The 27096-nt window shown below is 39.5% G+C and overlaps 1 protein-coding gene across 1 annotated transcript; it reads right to left on the bottom strand.

Moving 5' to 3' along the window:
• Positions 1 to 27096, bottom strand: ZNF723 (zinc finger protein 723). Its single transcript, XM_054540055.2, has 4 exons — positions 26879 to 27096; positions 10901 to 11027; positions 10019 to 10114; positions 1 to 2037 (listed from the first exon to the last, which is right to left on the bottom strand). Exons 1-4 carry the CDS (start codon positions 26879 to 26881, stop codon positions 722 to 724), a joined length of 1542 nt encoding a protein of 513 aa, XP_054396030.1. The 5' UTR covers positions 26882 to 27096; the 3' UTR covers positions 1 to 721.

The following is a 27096-nucleotide window of genomic DNA, read 5'->3' as shown; positions in this document are numbered from 1 at the left end:
AGAGATTCTTAACTGTAAGCCATAAGAATTTACAGCAATAAATTTAATACATTTTAAAGGCTTATATTTTCTGGAAGATCTTTTGACAGTAATTGCACCTTTAATGCTTGTATTAGCTCTCTGATGTTAAAATGTGAGCAGTTATTAATGGCTTCGTCATATTCTTTATATTTGTAAAATTTGTCTAAAATATAATTTCCTGTGCACTACAGTGTGAGCATTAGTCAAAAGTTTTGCCACATTCTTCACACTTGTAGGAGTTTTCTCCAGTATAAAGTATCTTACCTACAATCAAGTGAGACAACCATTTAAAGGCTTTGTCATATTCTTCACATTTCTACGAGTTCTCACCAGCACTTTTTTTTTTTTTTTTTTTTTTTTTTTTGAGACAGAGTCTCGTCCTGTTGCCCAGGCTGGAGTACAATGGCGTGATCTCGGCTCACTGCAACCTCCACCTCCCGGGTTCAAGCGATTCTCCTGCCTCAGCCTCCCAAGTAGCTGGGATTACAGGTGCCCACCACTACACCCGGCTAAATTTTTTGTATTTTTAGGAGAGACGTTGATTCATCATGTTAGTCAGGTTGGTCTCGAACTCCTGACCTCAGGTGATCTGTCCGCTTCGGCCTCCCAAAGTGCTGGGATTACAAGTGTAAGCCACCGCACCCGGCCACCAGCATTTCTTTTATGTTTAAAAAAGTCTGAGATTTCGTAAAAAGCATTGTCACATCTTTAAGGTTTGTGATTTCTCTTTAGTATGAATTATCTTATGTCTGTTAAGAATTGAGGACTTGTTAAAGGCTTTGCCACATTCTTCACATTTGTAAGGCTTCTCTCTACCATGAATTATCTTATGTTTATTAAGGGTTGAATATTGGTTAAAAGCTTTGCCACATTCTTCACATTTGTAGGGTTTCTCTTCAGTATGAATTATCTTATGTTTAGTAAGGGTTGAGGATTGGCTAAAACCTTTGCCACATTGTTTACATTTGTAAGGTCTTTCTCCAGTATGAATTATCTTATGTGTAGTAAGGGCTGAGGATTGGTTAAAGGCTTTGCCACATTCTTCACATTTGTAGGGTTTCTCTCCAGTATGAATTCTCTTATGTGTAGTAAGGTGTACAGATACTTTAAAAGCTTTGCCACATTCTTCACATTTGTAGGGTTTCTCTCCAGTGTGAATTCTCTTATGTGTAGTAATGTGTGAGGACTGGCTGAAGGCTTTGCCACATTCTTCACATTTGTAGAGTTTCTCTCCAGTATGAATTCTCTTATGTGTAGCAAGGTGTGAGGGCTGGTTAAAGGCTTTGCCACATTCTTCACATTTGTAGGGTTTCTCTCCAGTATGAATTCTCTTATGATTATTAAGGCTTGAGAACACATTAAAGGCTTTGCCACATTCTTTACATTTGTAGGGTTTCTCTCCAGTATGAATTCTCTTATGATTATTAAGGCTTGAGAACATATTAAAGGCTTTGCCACATTCTTCACATTTGTAGGGTTTCTCTCCAGTATGAATTCTCTTATGATTATTAAGGCTTGAGGACACATTAAAGGCTTTGCCACATTCTTCACATTTGTAGGGTTTCTCTCCAGTATGAATTCTCTTATGATTATTAAGCTTTGAGGGCACATTAAAGGCTTTGCCACATTCTTCACATTTGTAGCAATTCACTCTAGTATGATTTCTTTCATGTTTAGTTAGGTGTGAAAGCATGCAAAATGATTTGCCACATTCTTTACATTTGAAAGAATTATTTCCAGTATGTCTTATCTTATGGCTATTTGAACTTGAAAATTTATGAAAGACTTTTACATATTTATCACATTGAAATATTTTGCCCGGGGTAGTTGTCAAACATTGCTTAAGTTCATCATAACCTCCTTTGTGCATCTTACACTCATCCACACTTTCACAGCCTTTTCTTAATTGTAAATTGTCATTTCCATATTTTCCATAGCTTCTCAGTATTACTTTTTTGAAAGAATCTTTTATGCCCTGCTCTGGCCAAAGGTCTTGGACAAAATGAGAACACACAACTGAAAAAAACAGAAATAACAAATTACTTCACTTACTAGACTCAGATGGATATACTTTACAAATCTAAGCTATAAAATTATACAAACTACATAAGCAAGACGGCATAGCAAAATACCATAGGCCGTAATTACTTCATAGACATATAAATGTAACAAAAACATACAGACCAAAATACATTTGTGGAAAATGTATAAATGAGTTAGGTATGTGCAGTGCCACAAAGAGCCTCATAGAATGAAAAGTTTATTGCATCTACCCAAAACAGCTCTTCCTGCTCCCCAATATAGCAAAGAGCCTTTACAAGTAAATTGTAAGCTCCTGAATTCTTTTTTAAAAGACAAGTAAAATACTGGCACATACATCTTTATTTCTGTCTTTGAGGGGCTTTTCCAGACACTTGGTTTCTGTTTCCAATGACATAAAGTGCTAAAAGAACTGGTCATATACTTTGAAGTGACACTTTGAGTTTGCTGAGACTAAACGTAAATGTTACAGCAGCAGAGAAACTGCAGTACCACAGGCAGGGAACAGGTGTAGCAAGTGATGAATATAAAGAAACATGAATAAACTCCTTTAACTAGAAAGTAAAAACTAAATTCAGACAAGACACATCATAAGAACCTGTTTGATAGACTCCCAAAATCTCTAACCAAGACAATTGTTTTCAGACTATGCCATAAATTATGTAACAGGTAGCTTTTAATAATGTCCAAATCTCAAAGATTACAAGGTATACAAATTGATAGGGCACTACAATCCCATCAAATATATTATAAAGTTTTCAGAAAGAAATTATAAAAAAGATGTTTATATTAATTTTAAAAATTGAAAATAAATTGAATAATACTCAATGAGTGAAATGGAAACAGACAACTACAGAAAAACAGAAAAAGGAGGGTAACAAAAGTATGAAATATCAAAAAAACAGAAATTGTGGAGGTAAAAAATACAAAAAGAAATTATAACTAAAAAATTCTGGCCAGGCACAGTGGCTCATGTCTATAATCCCAGCACTTCAGGAGGCCAAGGTGGGCAGATCACGAGGTCAGGAGATAAAGACCATACTGTCTAACATGGTGAAACCTCATCTCTACTAAAAATACAAAAAATTAGCTGGGTGTGGTGGCAAGCACCTGTAGTCCCAGCTACTCAGGAGGCTGAGGCAGGAGAATTGCTTGAACCTGGGAGGTGGAAGTTGCAGTGAGCCAAGACCATGCCATTGCACTCCAGCCTGGGAGACAGAGCAAGACTCTGTCTCAAAAAACAAAAACAAACAAACAAAAACATTCTAAAAGAAAGATAAAATAAAAATGAAGAAGCTCAACAAACAAACTAGGAAACACACAAAGATAATTATAACAAACACATATATAAGCACACTTTTAAAAGTCACAGACAGACAAAAGAGAATCTTGGAAACTGCAAGAAAAAAGTGATGTATCACTTACAAGCAGGCTTTCAGATAACCACTGAACTGTCAACAAAAATTTTGGAGGCCAGAAGAGAACTGTGTGATATAGTCAAAGTCCTGAAAAAATAGCTATCAAGTGAGAATAATACCATCAGCAAATCTGTCCTGCCAAAAATAAAACAAAAAAACCTTCCAAAGTAATCAAATTCTGAAAAAGTATATTGGCACTGCATGTGCCCTATGCATAAAAGATACTGAAAGCAGTTTCTTCCATTGAAAATAATATGATTCAAGAAAATAACAGGCCAGGTGTGGTGACTCACACCTGTAGTACCAGCACTTTGGGAGACCAAGGCAGATGGATCACCTTAGGTCAGGAGTTCAAGATCAGCCTGGCCAACATGGCAAAACCCCATCTCCACTAAAAATACAAAAATTAGACATGTGTGGTGGTGTGTGTCTATAATTCCAGCTATTCAGGAGGCTGAGGAAGGAGAATCACTTGAACCTGGGAGGTGGAGGTTGCAGTGAGCCAAGACTGCACCACTGTACTCCAGCCTGGGTGACAGAGAGAGACTCCATCTCAAAAAAAAAAAAGAAAATAACACATAATCATATAACAATACATTATTTTCTAGGAAAGATATGCACATACATAAAAATGAAATTTCCTACCATTGTTATAATGGTGCAGAAAACATTTGTAATTGTTCTATACAATTTAAAGAATTCCAGAGAATAATATACAAATAAAAAATTTGAGGAAGAATTTTTTTTTTTTTTGAGATGGAGTTTCAATCTTGTTGCCCAGGCTGGAGTGCAATGGCACAATCTCAGCTCACTGCGACCTCCGCCTTCTGGGTTCAAGCGATTCTCTTGCCTCAGCCTACAGAGTAGCTGGGATTACAGGCATGTGCCACCATGCCTGGGAACTTTCATATTTTTAGTAGAGACAGGGTTTCTCCATGTTGGTCAGGCTGGACTCGAACTCCCGACCTCAAGTGATCTGCCCACCTCAACCTCCCAAAGTGATGGGATTACAGGTGTAAACCACCAAGCACAGCCAAAGAAACATTTTTGTATTCAGCTGAAGTTCATTTTTTACTAGATTAAAATATATTCTTATATCTTTTAGAAGTTTTGTGTAATCCCCAAGGTACCACAAAGAATATATGTTTAGATGAACAAAACAAAATAAGAAGTAAAAGCATATTAATACAAAAATGAAACAGATATAAAAGAGGGCAGAAAGAGAGAAAATGAGGGACAAAGATATAAGAATCAAATAAAACAATAAAAAATTAAGTTTTTCTGTTTCAGAAAATTATTTAAATATATATACAATTAATTTTCCAATCAAAAGACATATTTTCAATAAAAGGATTTATTTAAAAAATCTTAAAACCCAAAATCCAGCTTACTTTCCTGCAAGAGTCAGCTGAGATTTAATGATTAAAAAAGACGGAAAGTGGCAAGACGGACATAGACATTCTATGCAGATATTAACCAAATGAGAGAAGAAGAGGTCAAAATAATATTACATAAGCTATATCTGAAGTCAAAAACTGTCATATTTTATAAAATGTATTCTAAGTCAAAACTATATGGAGACAAAGAAGGAAATTAACAATAATAGAGTCATTTACTGTAAACATAACAAATGTGTGTGTGTGTGTGTGTATCTCACATTTGGCTTTCAAATATATAAAGCAAATATTGACAGAATTAAAGAAACACATAGAGAGCAATATAATTATAATAGGATATTCTAATACCCCACTTTCTATAATAAAAATAAAACAAGATAGAATATTAGTAAGGAAAGAGAAAATCTGAAGAGAGTATAAAACATTTATTTCTAAAAGAAGTATAAAGAACACTCCTCAACAACATCAGGATACACACCCTTCTCAACAGTTCATATGGCCAGTTGCGATGACTCAAGCCTGTAATCCTAGCACTTTGGGAGGCCAAGGCAGGTGGATCACCTGAGGTTAGGAGTTCGAGACCAGCCTGGCCAACATGGTGAAACCCTGTCTCTACTAAAAATACAAAAATTAGCTGGGCATGGTTCAGGTGCCTTTAATTCCAGCTACTTGGGAGGCTGAGGCAGGTTCACCTGGGAGGAGGAGGTTGCACTGAGCCAAGATCAGGACATTGCACTCCAGCCTGGGAGACAGAGCAAGGCTCCGTCTCAAATAAATAAATAAATAAATAAATAAATAAATAAATAAATAAATACTCACACAATCTTACAAGATTCTCCTTGAAAAAAGTCTTAACAAATTTCTTAAAACAAAATTTTTATGCATTACTTTATATGACCAAAATGGAATGAGGGTATAAAACAATAATAGAAAAAAACCTGAAAACTTTATAAATATATAAAAATTAAACAGCACACTCTTGAGAATGCATCTATTCAAAAACTGAATATTTTGAAGATGTCCATGCTGCTCAATGTAATCTACAGATTTAATGATATTTAACTAAATTTCTAACTGCATTTTTGAAAAAATGTAAACAGCAATACCAAAAGTATATGCAATCTCAAGAGAAAATAAAATACTCAACAATCTTCAAAAAAAGAAACAATGTTGAAGGCATTACAGTTCCTGATTTCAAAACACATTACAAGCTACAGAATTAAAACAATTTACTATGAATATAAAGGTTAAAAAGTAGAATAATAAAAGAGAATGCAGCACATATATAAACTGTCATATATACGGTTATATAAAGAGCTATTTGCATATCTATAATTATTGCACTGTTTTTACTGAAAGCCAATAACTAAAAGCAATGCAAATTTCTGTCACCAAATCATTCAGTAGAAATAATTTGAAATATAAAAATACTGGAATATCACTCAGGATTTATAAGCAGAAAATATTCTTAACAACTATAAAGATAAAGCTTGATGATATTATGCAAAATGAAATGAGCCAGTCACACAAAGTCAGAGATAGAATGAGATATATGTAGCAGTTACACTGTTAAAAACAGAAAACAGAGTGGCATTTGAAAAGCACCAAGAAATGAAAAAAATTGGTAGCTGTTCAATGTGTCTTGAGATTTAGCTTTGTGAGATAAACACTCTAGGGATATGTTGCATAGCATTGTCAATACCATTAATATGACTAAACTGAATATTTTAAAACATTTGACTGTAAAGATTCTGTGTTTTTGACAAGTAAAAATGAACAATAATACCTAATAAAGTTCTGATAAGTTTTTAAATTATTGTCAAGTCCAAAATTTTTCCCCACACAGAAATAATATGGATTCACAAATAGATGCTAAAACTAGTAAAATGTTTATGACTGCTTACCTAGAAAAGATTAAACAACCATTCACAACAAACCTACACAAAAAATATACAGTCATAAAAGATACAGAGATAATATTTATACAGGGAAACAAACATAAAGATAACTATATTGGAAACAGATATATGAATGACTAATATTTGATCTTGCTCTATCCATTCTTAAATTGTACAGACTTTAATACTGTCATATAAAATTATAATATAAACTAAAACATCAAAACACAATTAACTGCTATGAGGTGGCATATTCTAAAATATATAACACAGAAACAAAATTGTAAAACAACACTAAACATGCAATGTAAAGCTTATTGGACAGTATAAAGTAGATCAATATATTTATGAAAGAAATCTTAAAAGAAGATTATAAAGAAAAAGTAATACAGAGATTACTTGAAGAAACAAAAACTGAGAACTTTACCAATTTTGATTTTATAAAAAAAATTCTAGCTGGGCGCAGTGGCTCACACCTGTAATCCCAGCACTTTGGAAGGCTGAAGGGGGCAGATCACCTGAGGTCAGGAGTTTGAGACCAGCCTGACCAACATGGAGAAACCCCATCATGACTAAAAATACAAAATTTTAGGTGGGCGTGGTGGCGAATGCCTGTAATCCCAGCTACTCCGCAGGAGAATCGCTTGAACCCAGGAGGCGGAGGTAGCAGTGAGCCCAGATTGCACCATTGCACTCCAGCCTAGGCAACAAGAGCAAAACTCCGTCTCAAAAAAAAAAGTTCTAACAAGTAATACTTTATTCAAAATTATTTTACTTCAAAAACAAGACAAAAATAAAGACTTTCCAAAATGAAAAGTGACGGAGTTCATCACCACTAACACAGTCCTATAACAAATGCTACATGGTGACCAGGCACAGTGGCTCATGCCTGTAATCTGATAACATTAGGAGGCTAAGACAGTCAGATAACTTGAGACCAGGAGTTCAAGATTAGTCTGAGCAACACAGTGAGACTGCATATAAATAAAAAGAAATCCTAAAATGAGTCCATTATGTTGAAAAATAAAATCATGCTGGACAGCATCATGAAAATGTATATAGGCTGGGCGCGGTGGCTCACGCCTGTAATCCCAGCACTTTAGGGGGCTGAGGCAGGCAGATCACCTGACATCAGGAATTCAAGACAAGCCTGACCAACATGCTGAAACCCCGTCTCTACTAAAAATAGAAAAATTAGTTGGGTGTGGTGGCTCGTGCCTGTAATCTCAGCTACTCAGGAGGCTGAGGCAAGAGAATTCCTTGAACCCATGAGGCGGTGATTGCAGTGAGCCAAGATCGTGCCACTGCGCTCCAGCCTGGGCGACAGAGCAAGACTCCATCTCAAGAAAACATAGTAATAAAATAAATAAATAAATAAATAGCTCTCTGTTAAATGTAAATATAGAGACACATATAGAATTCTATTACAATGATGGTGCATAAAACCCCTAAACTTCTTCTGTAAATACAAAAAACAAGACTTAAATCTGCCTACATTTGTTAATAGATACACAATATAAGATAATATTTATAATATCAATAACAAACTGGAAAATATCAAGGTATAGGTTTTGTATTCAATTGAAGTTATGATATTAAAATGTATTGTTTTAACTTTAAGATGTTTTATGTAATCTCCATTTTTCAAAATGATCACATTATATTTCAGGATGACTGCATTGTATTTGTAGAAAGTATGTGAAACAGAATACAAAATAATCAAGGCATGTCACAACAAAATTAAACAAAAATTAAGGCAGTAAAACAGGAAATGAGAAAAAACATATCTACAAAAAACAATAATAAACTGTTAATAGTAACTTCATATCTCTAAGCAATTATTTTAAATATAAATTAAACAACTTAATAAAAAGAAATGTAGCTGGGCACGGTGGCTCATGCCTAATTCAGCTAGTGGGGAAGCTGAGACAGGAGAATCACTTGAACCCAGGAGGCAGAGGTTGCAGTTAGCCAAGATCATGCCATTGCACTCCAGCCTGGGCGGCAAGTGCAAAACTCCATCTCAGTAAAAAGAAAAAAATAAAAAGACCAAGCGCCTGTGATCCCAGCACTTTGGGAGGCCAAGGTGGGCAGATCACCTGATGTCAGGAGTTCGAGACTAGCCTGGCCTACATGGTGAAACCCCATCTCTACTAAAAATACAAAAATTAGCTGGGCATGGTGTCACGTGCCTGTAATCCCAGCTACTCGGGAGGCTGAGGCAGGAGAATCACTTGAACCCGGGAGGCGGAGGTTGCAGTGAGCCAAGATGGTGCCATTATACTCCAGCCTGGGCAACAAGAGCGAAACTCCATCTCAAAAAAAACCTCCAGTGCTATCTTTTATATAGTAATGTAAAATACAATCCTAAAATTTATATAAAACTTCAATAAACTTTGAATAGCCAAAGCAATCTTGACAAAAAAGAACAAACCAGGAGGATGTCATACTTAATATAATAATTCCAAACTGTATTTCAAGACTATACTAATAAAAACAGGATGAATTATGCAGAAAAATGAAAAAACAAATGGAACAGAAACCACTACTCTCACATATTTTAAACATGATAAAACAAGAAAACATGAAAAATAGTTTAACATAGGTTTTTGGTTTTTTTTTTACTTTTGAGACGGACTTTCATTCTTCTCACACAAGCTGGAGTGCAATGGCACGACATCAGCTCACTGTCACCTCTGCTTCCTTAATTCAAGCCATTCTCCTGACTCAGCCTCCCAAATAGCTGGGATTACAGGAGTGCGCCACCATGACCAACAAATTTTTGTATTTTTGGTAGAGAAGGGGTTTCACCATGTTGGCCAGGCTGGTCTCGAACTCCTGACCTCAGGTGATCCACCCGCCTCGGCCTCCCAAAGTGCTGGGTTTACTGGCGTGAGACATTTGCCCAGCCTAACAGAGTTTTATAAAATTATGCAGATATTTATAGTTCCCCTGAAAATATGAAAAAGTAGATTGTGCAGTCCCTTATATGCCATGAAGAAGACTTTGGCTGTCACTATAAACTTCAAGGAAGATCACAAAAGGGAAAGTAGAATCCTTAGAGAATTTAATAGCATAATGCAGAAGATGCCCCTATGTGAGAGTAAAATTTTTTAAACTCTCAGGCTTTCCTGAAACTATTTTCTTTGGAACACAGCTTCCCAAAATCTATTTTAAGGACTGGCTTTCTCCTTGACCTTTGGACCTCTAATCTGTGTTGTCCATTGTGTTCACTCTCACCTACCTGGGGGCTTGGCTACCATCTTGTGTCTCTTCATATTCCAGGGCTCTTTTCCTTGCTCCAGACAGGTGATTAAATCTGGCTTAGACACACCAACACCTGTTTTATTAAAAATAAATAACATGTATGTTCCTCATATTCTTCAAATAATGTGCTCAGTAAAGAGAACATAATAGAATATTCTAGTATATTAATCCCAAAACACTAATTTATAACAGTAATTTCTAAATATTTAGAAAATGGGCTGGGTGCGGTGACTCATGCCTGTAATCCCAGCACTTTGGGAGGCCAAGGAGGGTGGATCACTTGAGGTCAGAAGTTCGAGACCAGCCTGGCCAACATGGTGAAACCCCATCTCTACTAAAAATACAAAAATTAGCTGGGCTTGGTGGCACACGCCTGTACTCCCAGCGACTCAGAAAGCTGAGGCTGGAGAATCTCTTGAACCTGGGAGGTGAGGATTGCAGTGAGCCAAAATCGCACCATTGTACTCCAGCCTGGGCAATAGCAACATTCCATCTCATAAATAAATAAATAAATAAAATAATTTCACTACCCAGTACCACTGAATCAAAAGCTGGTGGTGACAATTAGATGTTAAGGTGTGGGCAACAATATTTTATGTCACTAAATTTTGAAATGATCACTAATGTAGAGTAAAAACTACAGGTCTGCTCAGGAATGTGAAAAGTTCAGATCAAGGTGAATTTCAAGATGTTTATCTTGAAGAAATTCTTTTCTACACTGACAAATTCCCAAGATTTTCTTCAAAACAGTGATATGAAACTCACTTATGCAAAGCATCAGTTACCAAAAAACATTCTACAACACCAAAAAAAGAAACATTTACAGTATCTGAGGATTGTGTATTGAAGTTATTCTCACCCAGGAAGACCAGGTTTCTGTAGTTCTCTAACATCACATCCCTATATAAATTCTGCTGTGCAGTGTCCAGGAATTGCCACTCTTCCAGAGAAAATTTTATTGCCACATCTGTGAATGTCAATGGTCCCTGAAAAAAAAAAACACACACACACACATACACACACATTTACCGGGTGGCCAAGGGCAGAATTTTTAATTTGACTGAAGGTGAAATGAGAGAGTAAAGAGAACAGGTTCTGACTTATAGGAATGACTGAAATCCTCCAATAATTTTTTTTTTTTTTTAAGACAGTCTTGCACTTGTTGCCCAGGCTGGAGTACAATGGTGCGATTTCGGCTGACTGCAACCTCTGCCTCCTGGGTTCAAGTGATTCTCTTGCCTCAGCCTCCCAAGTAGCTGGGATTACAAGACACCCGCCACCACGCCCAGCTAATTTTTGTATTTTTAGTAGAGATGGGGTTTCACCATATTGGCCAGGCTGGTCTCGAACTCCTGACCTCGGATGATCCATCCGCCTTGGCCTCCCAAAGTGCTGGGATTACAGGCGTGAGACACCACGCCTGGCCGAAAATAATTTTCAACACAGAAATATTCTCTTATGTATTCTCTAACTCTGAAAAAAGAGTGGAATAAGATCCACAACATCAGTGTATATATACTTTTCTGGATAATAAAGTATAAAATTAAAGGCATTAACAAAAGCATGTATATTTTTGAGTGCTATATTAAAATCATAGCGAATGAGTTCTGTGTATTTTTGACATGGAAAAGACATGTTGAGTTAGAAGGTACCTAGCAAATTTTAATGTGTACAATAAACTGGAGATCTTGTAATGGAGATTTTTTTTTTTCCAGAACATCTGGAATAAAGTCTGAGTTTCTGAATTTCTAACAAGCTCACCAATAGTGCCAATGATTTTGGCCTAAGAAGAATATTTTATCAAACATCTAGTATATGGAAGAACCTGTGTTTTTTCCAGTTTTTCTGGACTATAAAAGAAGATGAAACTCTTCATTTTCCAAGGACAGATATATGCAAAGAAACTCTAAGAAAGAGCAGCTGCCAAATTAAATTTGATAGTTTACACACATCAGCTGCATAAAGACACTTTAAAAAAAAAAAAAAAAAAAAGGCCTTTACAAAAATTAGCCTGGCATGGCAGTGGGCGCCTGTAGTCCCAGCAACTTGCAAGGCTGAGGCAGGAGAATCGCTTGAACCTAGGAGGCGGAGGTTACAGTGAGTCGAGATCACACCACTGCATTCCAAGCTGGGCAACAGAGTGAGGCCCTGTCTCCAAAACAATAATAATAAAATAAAATAACAAAGAAAAAAATTAATTCTATAGTAAAAAAAAAAAAATCTGTCAGAGAGTGCTTATCCAAGTGAATCATAAACATCAACCGCAGTAGGAAAAATTTTTATGATGTGCTGATACACACATAACACAGCATCACTGCTGAAATATTGTTCCCAAAAAGTAAATTATAGGCTGGCCAGGGGCAGTGGCTCATGCCTGTAATCCCAGCACGGCATCAAGAGCAAAACTCCACCTCAAAAAAAAAAAAAAAAAAAAAAAAAAAAAGGAAATTATAGGCTGAATGCAACCATACAGAAACATCAGTTTTATGCAAAATTCAAGATACAGATATTTCCCATTTTCCGTCATTTTTAGTAGTGATTTTAAGGAGTCTTTTTTGAGCACCGTAGAGAGCAGTAATCTCCTGATAATTATCTTTCGAACTTTCTGGGTAATAAATCTCATTGTTTTTTCTTGAGACAGAGTCTCATTGTGTCACCCAGGCTGGAGGGCAGTGGGGCAATCTTGCCTCAGTGCAACCTCCGCCTCCCGGGTTCAAGCGATTCTCCTGCCTCAGCCTATCGAGTAGCTGGGATTACAGGCATGCGCCACCATGCCCGGCTAATTTTTGTATTTTTAGAAGAGACGAGGTTTCGCCATGTTGGCCAGGCTGCTCTTGAACTCCTGACCTCAGGTGATCCACCCTGCTCAGCCTCCCAAACTGCCGGGATTACAGGTGGGAGCCACCGCACCCGGCCCTCATCTTGTTTAAATAAGCATTTCCTTAATCCCGTTCTGCATGGTGCTAATGGGGAACACAAATGGAGCCTCAACAGTACCTGTTCTCCATCTTTACTAAGGATTCCAGCTTTTCCCCAACAGGAATCTTGAGTTATCCCCACCCTCCCATGTTCAACAGCCACAAAGGAAGCATTTTTAATACTGCAGATCATAAATTAATGGTGAGAATCCTCCATGGCATATAAAAAGCCATGATGTGGAGAATTTAGAAAAGGCTCTAAAAAGAAATATTTTTCAGAGACCCTTGACTATCAATAAAATTTTCAAAAGTAGTTAAAACAAACTCATTAGGGAGGAAAAACACAAGAGAAGTAAAGGTTTGCAAGTACTAAATGCATGGAAATCCACGAGGCAGAGTGGATGCAGTTCTTGATCTGAGATGTGTTTAGATAAAAAAAAAAAAAGGCATATTTTTTTCCCTATCTCCTCCTTCTCTGGGATTCCTTTTCGGTTGAGATTCTCTGGACAAATTACACCCGCATCTTGAGAACATGCCTTTAAAGGTGTCAGCACCACCTGTTTACCTGCTACCACCACACCCACAGGCAGAAGTACCAAGACCCGCTGAAAAAGTCCACCCATTTCTGTCCTTTATAACATGAAAAATTCGGGAACAATGAGTTTCCCCATGAAGAAGAAATATAAGTTTCTCCTTTCCTCTCTTTAGGTGCCCTCCCCTGCTACAGACACCAATAATCTCTGCTACAGTAATAAAAATATGGGCCACACTGCCCTGTCCATACCAAACCCAAACAGAACAGGCCCTATAATCACCCTGTAGTAAACAGGTGAAAATGAACTCTCATGAGTGTATCTTCAACCCCTCATAAGTGATTCTGGCCTCACCTTAGAATCACACAAGGCTCTTAATTAAAACAACATGGATGTGTCCAACAATAAAAAGAACCCGTGGAAAGGGCACGAACAAAGATATTTCTGTGAATTGGCAATGTAATTTGAGTATCCATATCTAAGTAATCCACATTAATTACAATGGCAGAAACTGTAATAACTTTTGCACCAAATTAATAGAACCCTGGGTTTATAACCACTTAGCTAAGCATTGTCTCTCAAGCTCTAACAAGCTTATAAACCACTCAGTAATTTTAGTCCCTCTTTATGTAATGTGATTCTGCAGGTTTTCAAAGGGTACATGAATGTTTTTGTTTTGTTTTGTTTTGTTTTTGAGACGGTCTCGCTCTGTCACCCAGGCTGGAGTGCAGTGGCGTGATCTCGGCTCACTGCACCCTCCGCCTCCTGGGTTCACACCATTCTCCTGCCTCAGCCTCCCAAGTAGCTGGGACTACAGGCGCCTGCCACCATGCCCGGCTAATTTTTTTTCTATTTTTAGTAGAGATGAGGTTTCACCGTGTTAGCCAGGATGGTCTCGATCTCCTGACCTCATGATCTGCCCGCCTCGGCTTCCCAAATGGGATTACAGGCATGAGCCACCACACCTGGCCATGAATGTGTGTTTTAAATAAGTCCCCTGTCAATGCTGATGATGCTCCCCGTGGGCTCATTATTAGCATTAGTTAGAGAAAGCAGGCACAGCACAGAGTCCCTTACACTCCGTACTCTTGTCACAACACAATCACTTCTGGCACAAATGAAGACAACTAATCTCCATCCTAAAGCATCAAATTCTTTGCCAGTTCTTTAAAGTTTACAGAGACAATAAAAGGTAGCAGTGCCTGAATAAGCCTACATTTGGAAAACAACACATACACACGTACTAATGCAATGTTTAAGCAGGTACTATGTGCTCAAGAGTATGTTGCAGAACACTAATACAAATAATACATTATGTGATTTAATCCTCATAACACACTGCGATTTGGTACTAAGTATTTAATAACTCCCAGCATTAGGTTAAGGGCCCAGCACGTGTATTTCATCTTCTATTTCTGTTCTTGGTTTTTTAAAGAAAATGTATAGAATAAAAGCTAAATGTAGACAAATTACCTGAATAGAGAAAAGTTTAACGCAGTTTAGAGAAATTTTATTGTGTTTATATTTTTTTGTGTGTGACTAGTGGAGCAACTACTGAATCTGCAGGAATAGAAAACAAGATGCTAAATGGAATCTGCAAGCACTGATTTAATAGAAAATTTAAAAATTAAGATCTTAAAATACATACTTTATTTTTCCCTTTATCTCCTTTGGGGTTCAGAAAATTGTAAGCACCAGCTTTAGAAAGGCAGCAGGATTCACCAGCCAAAACCCTCATCTCTTCTAATCAGTTCTGTGAGGTAAGACTCCAGAGTGGGGCCAGATCTAAATAAGACCCCAAATAGAGTGAATCTGAACAGAACTGGGACAGGGAGTGGACCTTATGTAGAATTCTGTTCTCTGTGCCACTGGGGTATTTCCAGTTCTATTTTCCTAAACTTGCCTAAGAGAAACTTAAATCTCAGAGTTTGTATAATTTTTTTTAGCCACTGCCCTGTCAATTATATAATGCATACTAATAAGCAATTTAAATAAATGTCTTAAGGTTCTCTAGGGTAATTATTAGAAGATAAATATGTATTCTTAGCAGGTAATAGAAACGCATATAATAATAGCAACTCTTCTGTTCATAAATATCTCTTCAGGTGATGACATAAGAAGTCACTACAATATAAAGAAAGGGGCCCAAATAAAGGCAAATGTTTTTGCACACATCTGTTCAATGAATCAACCATATGATGCTTAATTCAACCCTTTATTCAGTTGCTAGTCTAGTCTAAAATTTCCTGGATGGTTCCTGGATGACTGCTTCATCTATTTTTCTAATGGCCATATAAAATAAAAGCAATTCGTTTATTTGTTTGAGTCTCCAGACATCCTGGTTGTTTTTCACACAAGTATCTGAAAACTGGAGAAACATTCATCTGGGTACTCACCAAAGTCATCTCTTGTGTGAGGGGAGGAGCAAACACAGGATGACTCAATTTTTTACACTGAGACAGAAGCAGAATTAACCACTTTTGTTACCCTGGCACAATTCTGCTCTGGACATCCTCAGATGTCTCAAAGACACCCAGCTGATTGTGAGAATTCCCAGTGACCCTGGGCTGATGGCCCAATGCTAAAACAGACAGGAGAGACTCAGGCTAATTCTAAACAAAAAATTAAACTGCCCTGGGGAAGCTCCAGAACCTGGATCACCTGTCCTGATTATCCAGCTCCTAGGTAAGAGGAAGAACAGGAATATTCTACTCCAGTCCCACATTTTAGAGACAGGTGTAGTTGTGGTTATGGCTCTGGATACATTATCACCTTTCTATAACTCTGAAGATGCTTGTTCACACTTACGTATTCTGCCATCAGATTCTATTTACACCTGGTGCCCCTCACATAACTGTAGCAGGTCACTGGACAAGATCTGAGGAGCTGAAAGAATCACATTCTCAAAGAGGAACTTTAAGATGTCTATGTTGACATCTGACAATGCAGAAAATGTCTCGTTAGTTTTCTCTACATTCTCAATTCAAAGTCTGGCCTTATCTTGTAAATTCCAGGAAGAGAATACACCTTATTTGCAGATTCTAGGTCGGATCAACCTGGCTCTTCATTCTTGGGTGTTACAGCAAGCAGAGTACAATCAAAGGAAAGATCCCCTTATATAGGCTGCTTTAGCACATTCTGAAAGATATGTCTACCTAAAAGAAAAAAAGCTAAGGCAACATGAATGTAAGTAGACAGTTTATTTGGGCAAAGCCTGAGGATTGTAACCTGGGAGCAAATCTTCAAGTTGCCTGTCATCTACACTTTGATTAGGAGCAGTTACAAGTTGATCTGAAAAGGCAAAAAGAGAGGGGGAGAGAGATGGTTGATATAAAGTTGTTTACCAGAAATTTTTATTGTATTTACAGAAATGACATTGATTATTGATTGGATATACATCATTAAAATTTAGAGTATGGGTTATAGTGTCCAGTGTGTCATTATTAATTTATAACTAGTGGCAACAGTTAACAGTTTTAAGAGATTAAAAAAAACTCTTAGTTCAGGACCAGGCGCAGTGGCTCATGCCTGTAATTTTCCAGCACTTTGGAAGGCCGAGGCGGGTCGATCACCTGAGGTCAGGAGTTCAACACCAGCCTGGCCAACATGGTGAAACCCCTTCTTTACTAAAAATACAAAAATTAGCCAGCTGTTATGGCACATGCCTGTAATCCCAGCTACTTGGGAAGCTGAGGCAGGAGAATTGCTTGAACCCGGGAGGTGGAGGTCCCAGTGAGCAAAGATTGCATCACTGCACTCCGGCCTTGGGGACAGAGCAGACTCCATCTCAAAAAAACAACAACAACAAAAAACATAGTTCAAAGGTGGGAGAAAGACAAAATTGTGTTCTCATTTTAATGTCTCTCTGAGTTTGACAACTAAAAGGACTTGCATTCCTCAGATGAAAGGTTTGTTTTTTTTTTTTGGTTCCCAGATCTCAAGACCTAGATTCAGAATTTGGAGCTGCAGCAGGTGTTACTTGCATATTTGTGGGTATTTTAGCAACAGGAGGAAGGAGAAAGCGGAGATTCTCATGTCTACATGTCTACTCAACACTCACATGTTACTCTGATTGGGTTTCTGGTCCCCCTGGCCTCTGAATCAGTTTCAGGTCTGAAGACCCAACAGTCACTGAAAGAGGTGAAATGGTTGATTGCTACCCTGTGAAGTTTGTACAAATCTGTGAGTTGACTGGAAGGCTGAGAGGAAAAGTCTCCTCTAGAGTAAAGCTGGGTTGGCATCCTATGAGTTTATATAATGTCTGGTAATTCTAGACAGTGTGTGGAAAACATAATTAAAAGAAAATTTTTCTCCAGCCCCAGAAAAACTCCAAAATGATAGAACAGAAAGAAAACTGTTTTATTACACAATTTAACCTGAATGTGACACGCATCACAGTCAATCTGCTCAAGAGATCGTCAAGACAGAAAGTCACCACAGTTAGTCCACAAGTGGAAAAATTTACAGCACCATGTCATATGTAGTTCATCCTAAATTCACCTGGCAATTGGCAAGGCCATTGGTGTATGCTTATTGGTTATATTCAATGACAAAATAAACTTTTCACATCTTCATAACAGGAGGTAATTCTGCAAGATGAAGCCAGGTGCCTGCTGAAGGTAGGCTCCCACTCTCCTACAGAAATGGTTGAATAGGGTGTTATCTTTTTGGCTATTTATATTTTAAAGCAATGGCTCTTTAACTCCTTTAGCACTGGGCTAGAGCACCCTGCCTGCCCTCTCCTGATGGCCAGTGTCCTCTCTTGACGCCTACCATCTGCCACTGACGCACAGTCCACAACACAAAGCTCATAGCTGGCAGCTCATATCTTACATGAAACCCAATTGCCACAGCAGCACTCCAGTGTCACATCAGACAATGAAGCCTGAGCTGCAGGAGGAGAGCCTGCAGGCCTCCTGGGTGAAATTGCACCTTCACAATAATGGGAATGGGAGCACTGTTTCAGCCTCAGCTTCTGTTTATAATGGTGACATGAAAAAAATACTGCTGGATTTCCAGCATGAGTCCGGATAGAGATAGGTCTAAGAGTTCTCCCTGTGACAGCCCACCTCATTCATAGATACCATGGGATACTAACAGGGCTTCTGAAACAGAAACCCAAAGGATTCGAGCAAAAAACAGCTCTCTATCTGAGCAAGATTATATCAAGAGAAAATAAAAGTTAAAAGCATCTTTAAAAACAAAACTCAGATTAGATATAATATTGATCAAGTCCACCAGAAAATATTCCTCTAAGAAAAAAATTTCTCTTTAAATACCCAAAGTGCACAACTATTCTCAGCGTGAGAAACATGAGCATTATAAAGAAATGGGACAGGCCAGGTGCGGTGGCTCATACCTATAATCCCAGCACTTTGGGACGCTGAGGCAGGTGGATCACCTGAGGTTAGGAGTTCGAGACCAGTCTGACCAACATGGTGAAACCCTGCCTATACTAAAAATAAAAAATTAGCCAGGAATGGTGGCGCATGCCTGTTATCCCAGCTTCTTGGGAGGCTGAGGCAGGAGAATCACTTGAACCCAGGAGGCAGAGGTTGCAGTGAGCCCAGATCATACCATTGCACTCCAGCCTGGGCAATGAGCGAAACTCCGTCTCAAAAAAAAAAGAAAAAAGAAAATATTAAAAACAATTGCAACAAAAGCAAAAATTGACAAATGAGACCTAACTAAACCAAAGAGCTTCTTCACAGCAAAGGAAACCATCAAGAGAGTAAACAGACAACCTACAGAATAGAATAATATATTTGCAAACTATGCTGCTGACAAACAACTAATATCCACAATCCATAAAATACTTAAATAAATTTACAAGGAAAAACAAACAACCTTATTAAAAAGGAAGCAAAGAAGATGAACGGATGCTTTTCAAAAGGAGGCATATGTGTGGCTAACAAGCATATGAAAAAAAATACTCATTAATCATTAGAGAAATGCAAAGAAAATACACAATGAGATACCTTCTCACACAAGCCAAAATGGCTATAATTAAAACATCAAAAAATTACACATGCAGGGCCAAGCGCGGTGGCTCATGCCTGTAATCCTAGCACTTTGGGAGGCCGAGATGGGTGGATCACTTGAGGCCAGGAGTTCGAGAGCAGCCTGGCCAACATGGTGAAACCCCATCTCTACTAAAAATAAACAATATTAGACGGGCATGGTGGCAAATGCCTGTAATCCCAGCTGTTCAGGAGGCTAAGACATGAGAATCGCTTGAACCTGGGAAGCAGGAGGTGGAGATTGCAGTCAGCCGAGATCGTGCCACTGCACTCCAGCCTGGGCAACAGAGTGAGACTCTGTCTCAAAAAAAAAAAAAAAAACAAAAACACAACAGATGCTGGCAAGGTTGTGGAGATAAAGGAGTGCTTATACGCTGCTGGTGGGAGTGTAAATTAGTTCAGCCATTGTGAAAAGCAATTTGGTGATTCCTCAGAGAACTAAAAACAGAATTAGCATTTGACCCAACACCCTCATAATTGGGTATATGCCCAAAGAAATATAAGTTATTCTGCCATAAAAACACATGCACATTCATGGTCACTGCAGAACTATTCACAATAGCAAAGACATGGAATCAACCTGAATCCTTATCAATGGTAAACTGGATAAAGAAAATATAATACAGAAGGGCGGTGGCTCATGCCTGTAATCACAGCAATTTAAGAGGCCGAGGCAGGCAGACTGCCTGAGTTCAAGAGTTTGTGAACAGCCAAGGCAACATGAAGAAACCCCATTTCTACAAAGTATACTAAAGGAAAATCAGCCAGGTGTGGTGGTGTGCACCTGTAGTCCCAGCTACATAGGGGGCTGAGGTAAGAGGATTGCTTGGACCCAGGATGTTGAGGCTGAAGTGAGCCAAGATCACACCGCTACCCTCCAGCCTACATGACAGAGTGAGACTCTGCCTCTCCTTAAAATAAAATGAGAAGAAGGCCGAGCGTGGTGGCTCATGCCTGTAATCCCAGCATTTTGGGAGGCCGAGGAGGGCAGTTCACCTAAGGTAAGGAGTTCGAGACCAGCCTGGCCAACATGGAGAAACCCTGTCTCTACTAAAAATACAAAATTAGCCAGGCATAGTGGCGCATGCCTGTAAGCCCAGCTACTCAGGAGGCTGAGGCAAGAGAATCATTTGAACCCAGGAAGCAGAGGTTGCAGTGAGCAGAGATCGTGCCATTGCACTCCAGCCTGGGCAACAAGAGTGAAACTCCATCTCAAAAAATAATAATAAAATAAGAAGAAAATAAAGTAAAATATTTATATGAAAAGAAAAATATAGTATATAAATATGGAATACTGTGTGGCCATAAAAAAGAACAAGATCATGTTTTTTGCAGCAACATGGATGGAACTGTGACCCATTATCCTTAGAAAACTAATGCTGAAAGAGAAAAGCAAATGCATGTTCTTTTTTTTTTTTTTTTTTGAGACTTTGTCACCCGAGCTGGAATGCAATGGCTAGATCTCGGCTCACCACAACCTCCACCTCCCGGGTTCAAGCGATTCTCCAGCCTCAGCCTCCTGAGTAGCTGGGATTACAGGCGTGTGTCACCACGCCCGGCTAATTTTTGTATTTTTAGTAGAGACGGGATTTTACCATGTTGGTCTCCAACTCCTGACCTCGTGATCCACTCGCCTCAGCCTCCCAAAGTGCTGGGATTACAAGTGTGAGCCACCGTGCCCGGCTCCATGTTCTCATTTCTAAGTAAGAGCTAAATAATAAGAACCCATGGACTCAAAGGGGAAAACAACAGACACTGAGGCCTACCTGGGGGTGGAGAGTGAGAGAACAAAGAAGATTAAAAAACAAAAATCTGTTTGGTGTTATGCTTAGTACCTCAGTGACAAAATAATTTACATCAAACTTCCATGACACAATTTTACCTATATAGTAAACCTGCACGTGTACCCCAAAACAAAAATAAGAGTTAAAAGAAATGAACTCAATGGGTGGGGAAGAGTGCAGTGTAGGCAGGACTGGCTTGTGCTGCTTATTTCTGGGTCCACGCAGGCAGATGAGATTATGAAGAGGTGGCCCAGAACCCCAAGCTGGTGGAGAAAAGAGGTTGCTGCTGCAGATTCAGTGTCTGGGGGTAGGGATATGCCAAACATTTGTAGACAATTTTGTGGGATTTTGGCAAAAAACACTAGGATCAAAAATGCCGTGGTTAAATTTTTGAGGGTGGTGCCTAGTCCTGGAAGGAGTGTGCACATGTCAACGTCCAGTGGGCATGATTGTGAGTGGGTGGGAATCCTGTGGTGGCAGCTGTGGAAAAATGGGGTCTGTCATCAGAACTCCTTTTCTCTAAGTTTTCAGTCCTCTCTCACCCTAAGAGGAGATCTGGGATCACAGAACAATGAGCAGTGTGACGGCCTGTGTACAGGAAAGCAGAGCCTCTCCTTTCCACACACCTAGAGTTTTATTCCAGGCCAGGCCTCCATATTTTTTCTGGCACCAGATTGTTTGTTAACACCAAACAATTCTTCAACACCAACTCACTGTCTAACATTTGAATTCTGAAACCACCCAGAGTCAGCACAGACCTTGGTTCAGGGCTCAGTCCCACAATATTGTCCTTACTGCAGATGCCAGTCACAAACTCCATGGGCTCATCTATATTTCTTTCTTTCTTTCTTTTCTTTTTTCTTTTTTTTTTTTTTTTGAGCCAGAGTCTCGCTCTGTAGCCCAGGCTGGAGTGCAGTGGCGCGATCTCGGCTCACTGCAACCTCTGCCTCCAGGGTTCAAGTGATTCTCCTGCCTCAGCTTCCCAAGTAGCTGGGATTACAGCCACACACCACCACGCCCAGCTAATTTTTGTATTTTTAGTAGAGACAGGGTTTCACCATGTTGGCCAGGCTCGTCTTGAATTCCTGACTTCAAGGGATCTGCCTGCCTCAGCCTCCCAAAATGCTGGGATTACAGGCATAAGCAATTGTGCCATCCCCATGTGTGTTTCTGAGCTACTGTTTAAAAATTGGGGACTTCCGTAATCTCCCTTGATAGAGCTACTCACAGACCTCAGTAAAACACTGTAGTTATGCTGACCAGTTTATAATAAAAGATACAACCCAGGAAATGTCAAATGGAAGAAAGATGAAGCATAAAGATAATCCTGGTAAATAGCTACAATTAATAAAATTCTCTATCCTTTTTGTGCTTACCTATCACAGCCAGACATAGACTCTGCAAATCTTTTTCTCATAGAAAAATCGGCTGAATTTGTCTTCAGTGGTCAAAATAGAATACTTGTTAATCAAACTTCACTTAAGTTTATCTTCTTCCCACAGCTCCTGAACTTTGAGCTATTCTCAGTCTGAGCCAACATAAACCCCATTTTATGTCCCTTCTAAGAACATGCTGACTTCAGGATAAAATATTCTCCATCTAGAATCTGATTTTTCACCCTCCATTTGCCATTCCCCTATCACCTTCTTTCTAATCTTATTTGCTCCTTCCTATGAAAGAAAGCCCTTGTCTGCCTATCCTCTGCAATCCTTAAATATCTTATGGTTGGTACTTCCTCTTGCTGCAATACTCCTTTAGAATTTAATTTTTTTTACATAAATCTCACTTTGTTTTATTTCTAAAAGTCTAGAAACTGCCTCAAAGCAAGAATAACTTTATCTTCAGTGAGATCCTTTCAGTCCCATTCCATCTCAACCTTAACTGCGTCAGCCTGAGGGTCCCCAGCTTTCCAGGGCTCTGTAGCTTCTCTCGGAATAAAAGCTTCTTCCATGGCCGGGGTGAGCAGGCTGGGAAATCCCCAGGAAGAACTAACGGTGCCTTTAATAACCTCCTTTTGCAGGCTCAATATTAGCCTTAGCTTGGAGTCCCTGGGCTCAAGCTTCAATTTTTATGTCAGAGTTATTTACTCAGTTTTTAAAACTAAGTGTTTGAAACATCTAGCAAAATTACTGAAACAGTGTTCATATGAGGGAAAAAAAATTTAAGGTGCTTACATTTCATACCTCAACAAGAAAACCCAAAGTATCTATTCCTTTCAGACAATAAATGTATTATTTTATTATTTGCACTAAAAATTATGTAGTAAACAATTGGTCATATGGGAACATTCCTAAGAGGTACCAAGTTTCATCTTGTAATATTTAGCATTAAAATCAGAAATCAAGATCACAGGCTATAGAACAAAAATATTCACGTCAGAAATTTACCATACAAAAAGAAAAACTGTTGTTTTCATGAATCTATGCAACTCATCAATTATCTACCACATTTTCTTGTGGAAATGTATTTATTTTCTACAGCCAAAATAAAAGAGAGATTTCCCTATTATTTTCCTTGATAGCATTACAAAATCTAAGCCTTGGAATTCTGTTTGAAATTACCCATAAAAACACACCTGAGAACTTTCCTAAACTCATTCTGGGAAAAACAAACAAAAACAAACAAACAAACAAAAAACGGTAAATGAGAACTCTTAACAAATGGAATATATTTTGAAATCCACCTATTTTATGCCCTTTGTAAACATTTTCTTTTTAACCTTTCAAGCTCTACTAATAAAATGCAATTTTCAGTTAAGAAACTGAAGTCAATATAAGTGCACAAATCTCAAGGTGGCAAACCCAACACTTTGGGATGCTGAAGTGGGTGGATTACCTGAGGTCAGGAGTTCAGGACCAGCCTGGCCAACGTGGTGAAACCCCATCTCTGCTAAAAAATACAAAAATTAGCTGGGTGTGGTGGCAGGCGCCTGTAATCCCAGCTACTCGGGAGGCTTAGAAAGGAGAACTGCTTGAACCTGGAAGGCAGAGGATGCAGTAAACCGAGATCTTGCCATTGCACTCCAGCCTGAGTGACAAGAGAGAAACTCTGTCTCAAAAAAAAAACCAACCAACAAACAAAAAAAACCACACACACAGATGTGTCTCAGTCATGTGTCAAGTCAGGTCATCCAATCACTTAGATTCTCCCACCCCACCCTGCTCAGTTAAATGCTCAATGACCCTCTCAGGAGACACTGCACTATGCCCCAGTGAGTGCCTCAAGTGCAATTTACTGTGCAAATTCTTGCACTTTCTCACTGGGGTCAGGTTTTTTTCCTGTCTTTGGGGATACTACTTTTTTTTTTCACAAATCTTAGAGAATCCAGGTGGCAGAAATTATTTCTGTTTTGCTCTCAATACCAGCATCTGATTGGCTGACCAGCAACGTGTCTCCAAGAAATGGAAGATGGGTTAGGTGAAGACAATCTTAATGTCTAAATGTTAGCTTTTCAAAGGAAGAGTATGCCAGGAGATGCCTCTCAGCCCCAGGGCATCAACCTCCTCCCTGGAGAGGCTATACTCCATACCTCAGGTTGTCCTATGGCAGAAAACGACCCAGGAGCTGATATTACCTAGACACTCTAGCAGACATAGACATAGTGAGTATCTTCGTTTATTCACAGAGAGTACTAAAATCCAAGATGAGAAAAACACTAAATGGTGGCTGCGGACACAAAACCCCATAAAGTTTCCAAAAAAAAAAATGACCCCAAAACGTTCTCATAAGATCTCTGTGCCTAGGGAAGATAAAGAGAAAGACACACAAAGATTTATTTACAATACATTGCAAGGGGATTATCCTTTGCATTCTTCTAAAGGAAAAGACTTAAAAATAGAAAACGAATCTCTTTAAATGTTCCATCCAATGCGCTGTAAAAAAAAATCATTAATTAAAATACTTTATCAAGAATGTACACCAGGCTGGGCGCAGTGGCTCACGCCTGCAATCCCAGCACTTTGGGAGGCTAAGGCGGGCAGATCACCTGAACTCAGGTGTTCGATACCAGCCTGGCCAACATGGTGAAACCCCGTCTCCACTAAAAATACAAAAATTAGCCGGGCGTGGTGGTGTATGCTTCTAATCCCAGCTACCTGGGAGGCTGAGGCAGGAAAATCACTTGAGCCTGGGAGGCGGAGGTTGCGGTGAGCCACGGCACTCCAGCCTGGGCAACAGAAGGAGACTCGAAAAAAAAAAAAAAAAAAGTACACTAAAAAACAAATAGCGGCTGGGCACTGTGGCTCACGCCTGTAATCCCCGCACTTTGGGAGGCCGAGGCGGGTGGATCACCTGAGGTCAGGAGTTCAAGACCAGCCTGCCCAACATGGACTCTACAAAACCCCGTCTCTACAAAAAATAGCCAAGCGTGGTGGTACGCGCCTATAATCCAGCTACTCGGGAGGCTGAGGCAGGAGAATCGCTTGAACCCGGGAGGTGGAGGTTGCAGTGAGCCGAGATCGTGCCATTGCACTCCAGCCTGGGCGACAGAGCGAGACTCCGTTTCAAAAAAAAAGTTAATAATCTGACTTACGGAGGAAAAGTTAGCGTTTGGAATTGGAATTGTCAGAAGGAGCTGGAAATTTAGTATTTTACTTTAAGCCAGTTAGGCTAGAGCAAAGGAGGATTGGGGGGTACATTTGAGACCCTTCTTGAAAAACATGTAAAAAAATGCAGGACATAGCCAGAAGCGGTGGCTCACGCCTGTACTCCCAGCACTTTGGGAGGCCGAGGCGGGCGGATCACGAGGTCAGTTCGAAACCATCCTGGCCAACATGGTGAAACCCCGTCTCTACCAAAAATACAAAAATTAGCCGGGTGCGGTGGCAGGCGCCTGTAATCCCAGCTACTCGAGAAGCTGAGGCAGAAGAATCGCTTGAAACAGGAAGGCGGAGACTGCAGTGAGCCGAAAAAAATTACTACATTAGAAGAAACGAAATTCAGTCTTAACCAAATATAAACAGCTAATTAAGCTCTGATTACATAATCAGGAAATTTGTAGGCTCAAGGTGGAAACTAGGAAACTACGTAACTGTACCTGATTACAGAATTTGGGTTTTTTCATCATGCATCTTATAAAAGTCTTTTCTTCAAGCCCCTCTAATGGACCACAAACTACAACCCATAGGGGTGCTCTATAATTTTTGAACAACTCTTTAAATTCTTTAATATTTTTGCGATTACTCCCATAAATATTTAAAAGGAGAAAAGAGGAACTAGGAACCCCACGGACCAAAGTTGTTTACATTCAGAAACTCCTCACCCGAGTCAGGATTCTCCCCTGACGACCCTCCCCTGGTCCCTGCACAATCTGGGAGAGACTCGGCGCTGCGGGTGCAGAGCTGCCCAGAGAGGGCTCCAGGCCCGGGCACCGTCACTGCCAGGGAAGAGACAAGACGCTCGGGCCCGGCTGTCAGTACAGCCGCCATCTTATCGCTGAAGGGGTCTGAGGCCGAGCCAGGCTAGAACTCCGGGCACAGATTGTGGGGCTGACTGCAGGGAGGCCTGAGTCCCGCCACAGCCACTTCCCACTGGTTCCAACCAGCCCGTCCCCTCTCTCGGGATGTCAGACCCGGCACTCTCACCATTTCTAGGCTTCCAGGGAGTCCTGGCGTCTTAGCTGTGGATCTCCCAATGCGTGTAGGTCAGGAGGCCACAGAGACCAGCAACTCAAAAGGCCGCGCCAAATCCCGGAAGCTGCCCTGTCCGCTCTAGCTGCGGGTCTGATTGGACGGCTCTTAGTCAAGCATCCCTGATTGGATGCCGTTTAAGGCCCCGCCCATTCAGGCCTGGAGTGACAGAA

Source organism: Pongo abelii, chromosome 20, assembly GCF_028885655.2.
Source record: "Pongo abelii isolate AG06213 chromosome 20, NHGRI_mPonAbe1-v2.0_pri, whole genome shotgun sequence".
In the NCBI taxonomy this organism is placed as follows: Eukaryota; Metazoa; Chordata; class Mammalia; order Primates; family Hominidae; genus Pongo; species Pongo abelii.
The sequence above is the reverse complement of the archived record's forward strand: the minus strand, read 5'-3'. Positions and strand labels throughout refer to the sequence as shown.

Coding starts and splice junctions, on each gene's coding strand:
- ZNF723 (XM_054540055.2), bottom strand. Junction 10,115..10,900: donor CAGAAACCTGGTCTTCCTGG/GTGAGAATAACT, acceptor TTAATAAAACAG/GTGTTGGTGTGTCTAAGCCA. Junction 2,038..10,018: donor GATGGTAGCCAAGCCCCCAG/GTAGGTGAGAGT, acceptor TGTTTTTTTCAG/TTGTGTGTTCTCATTTTGTC.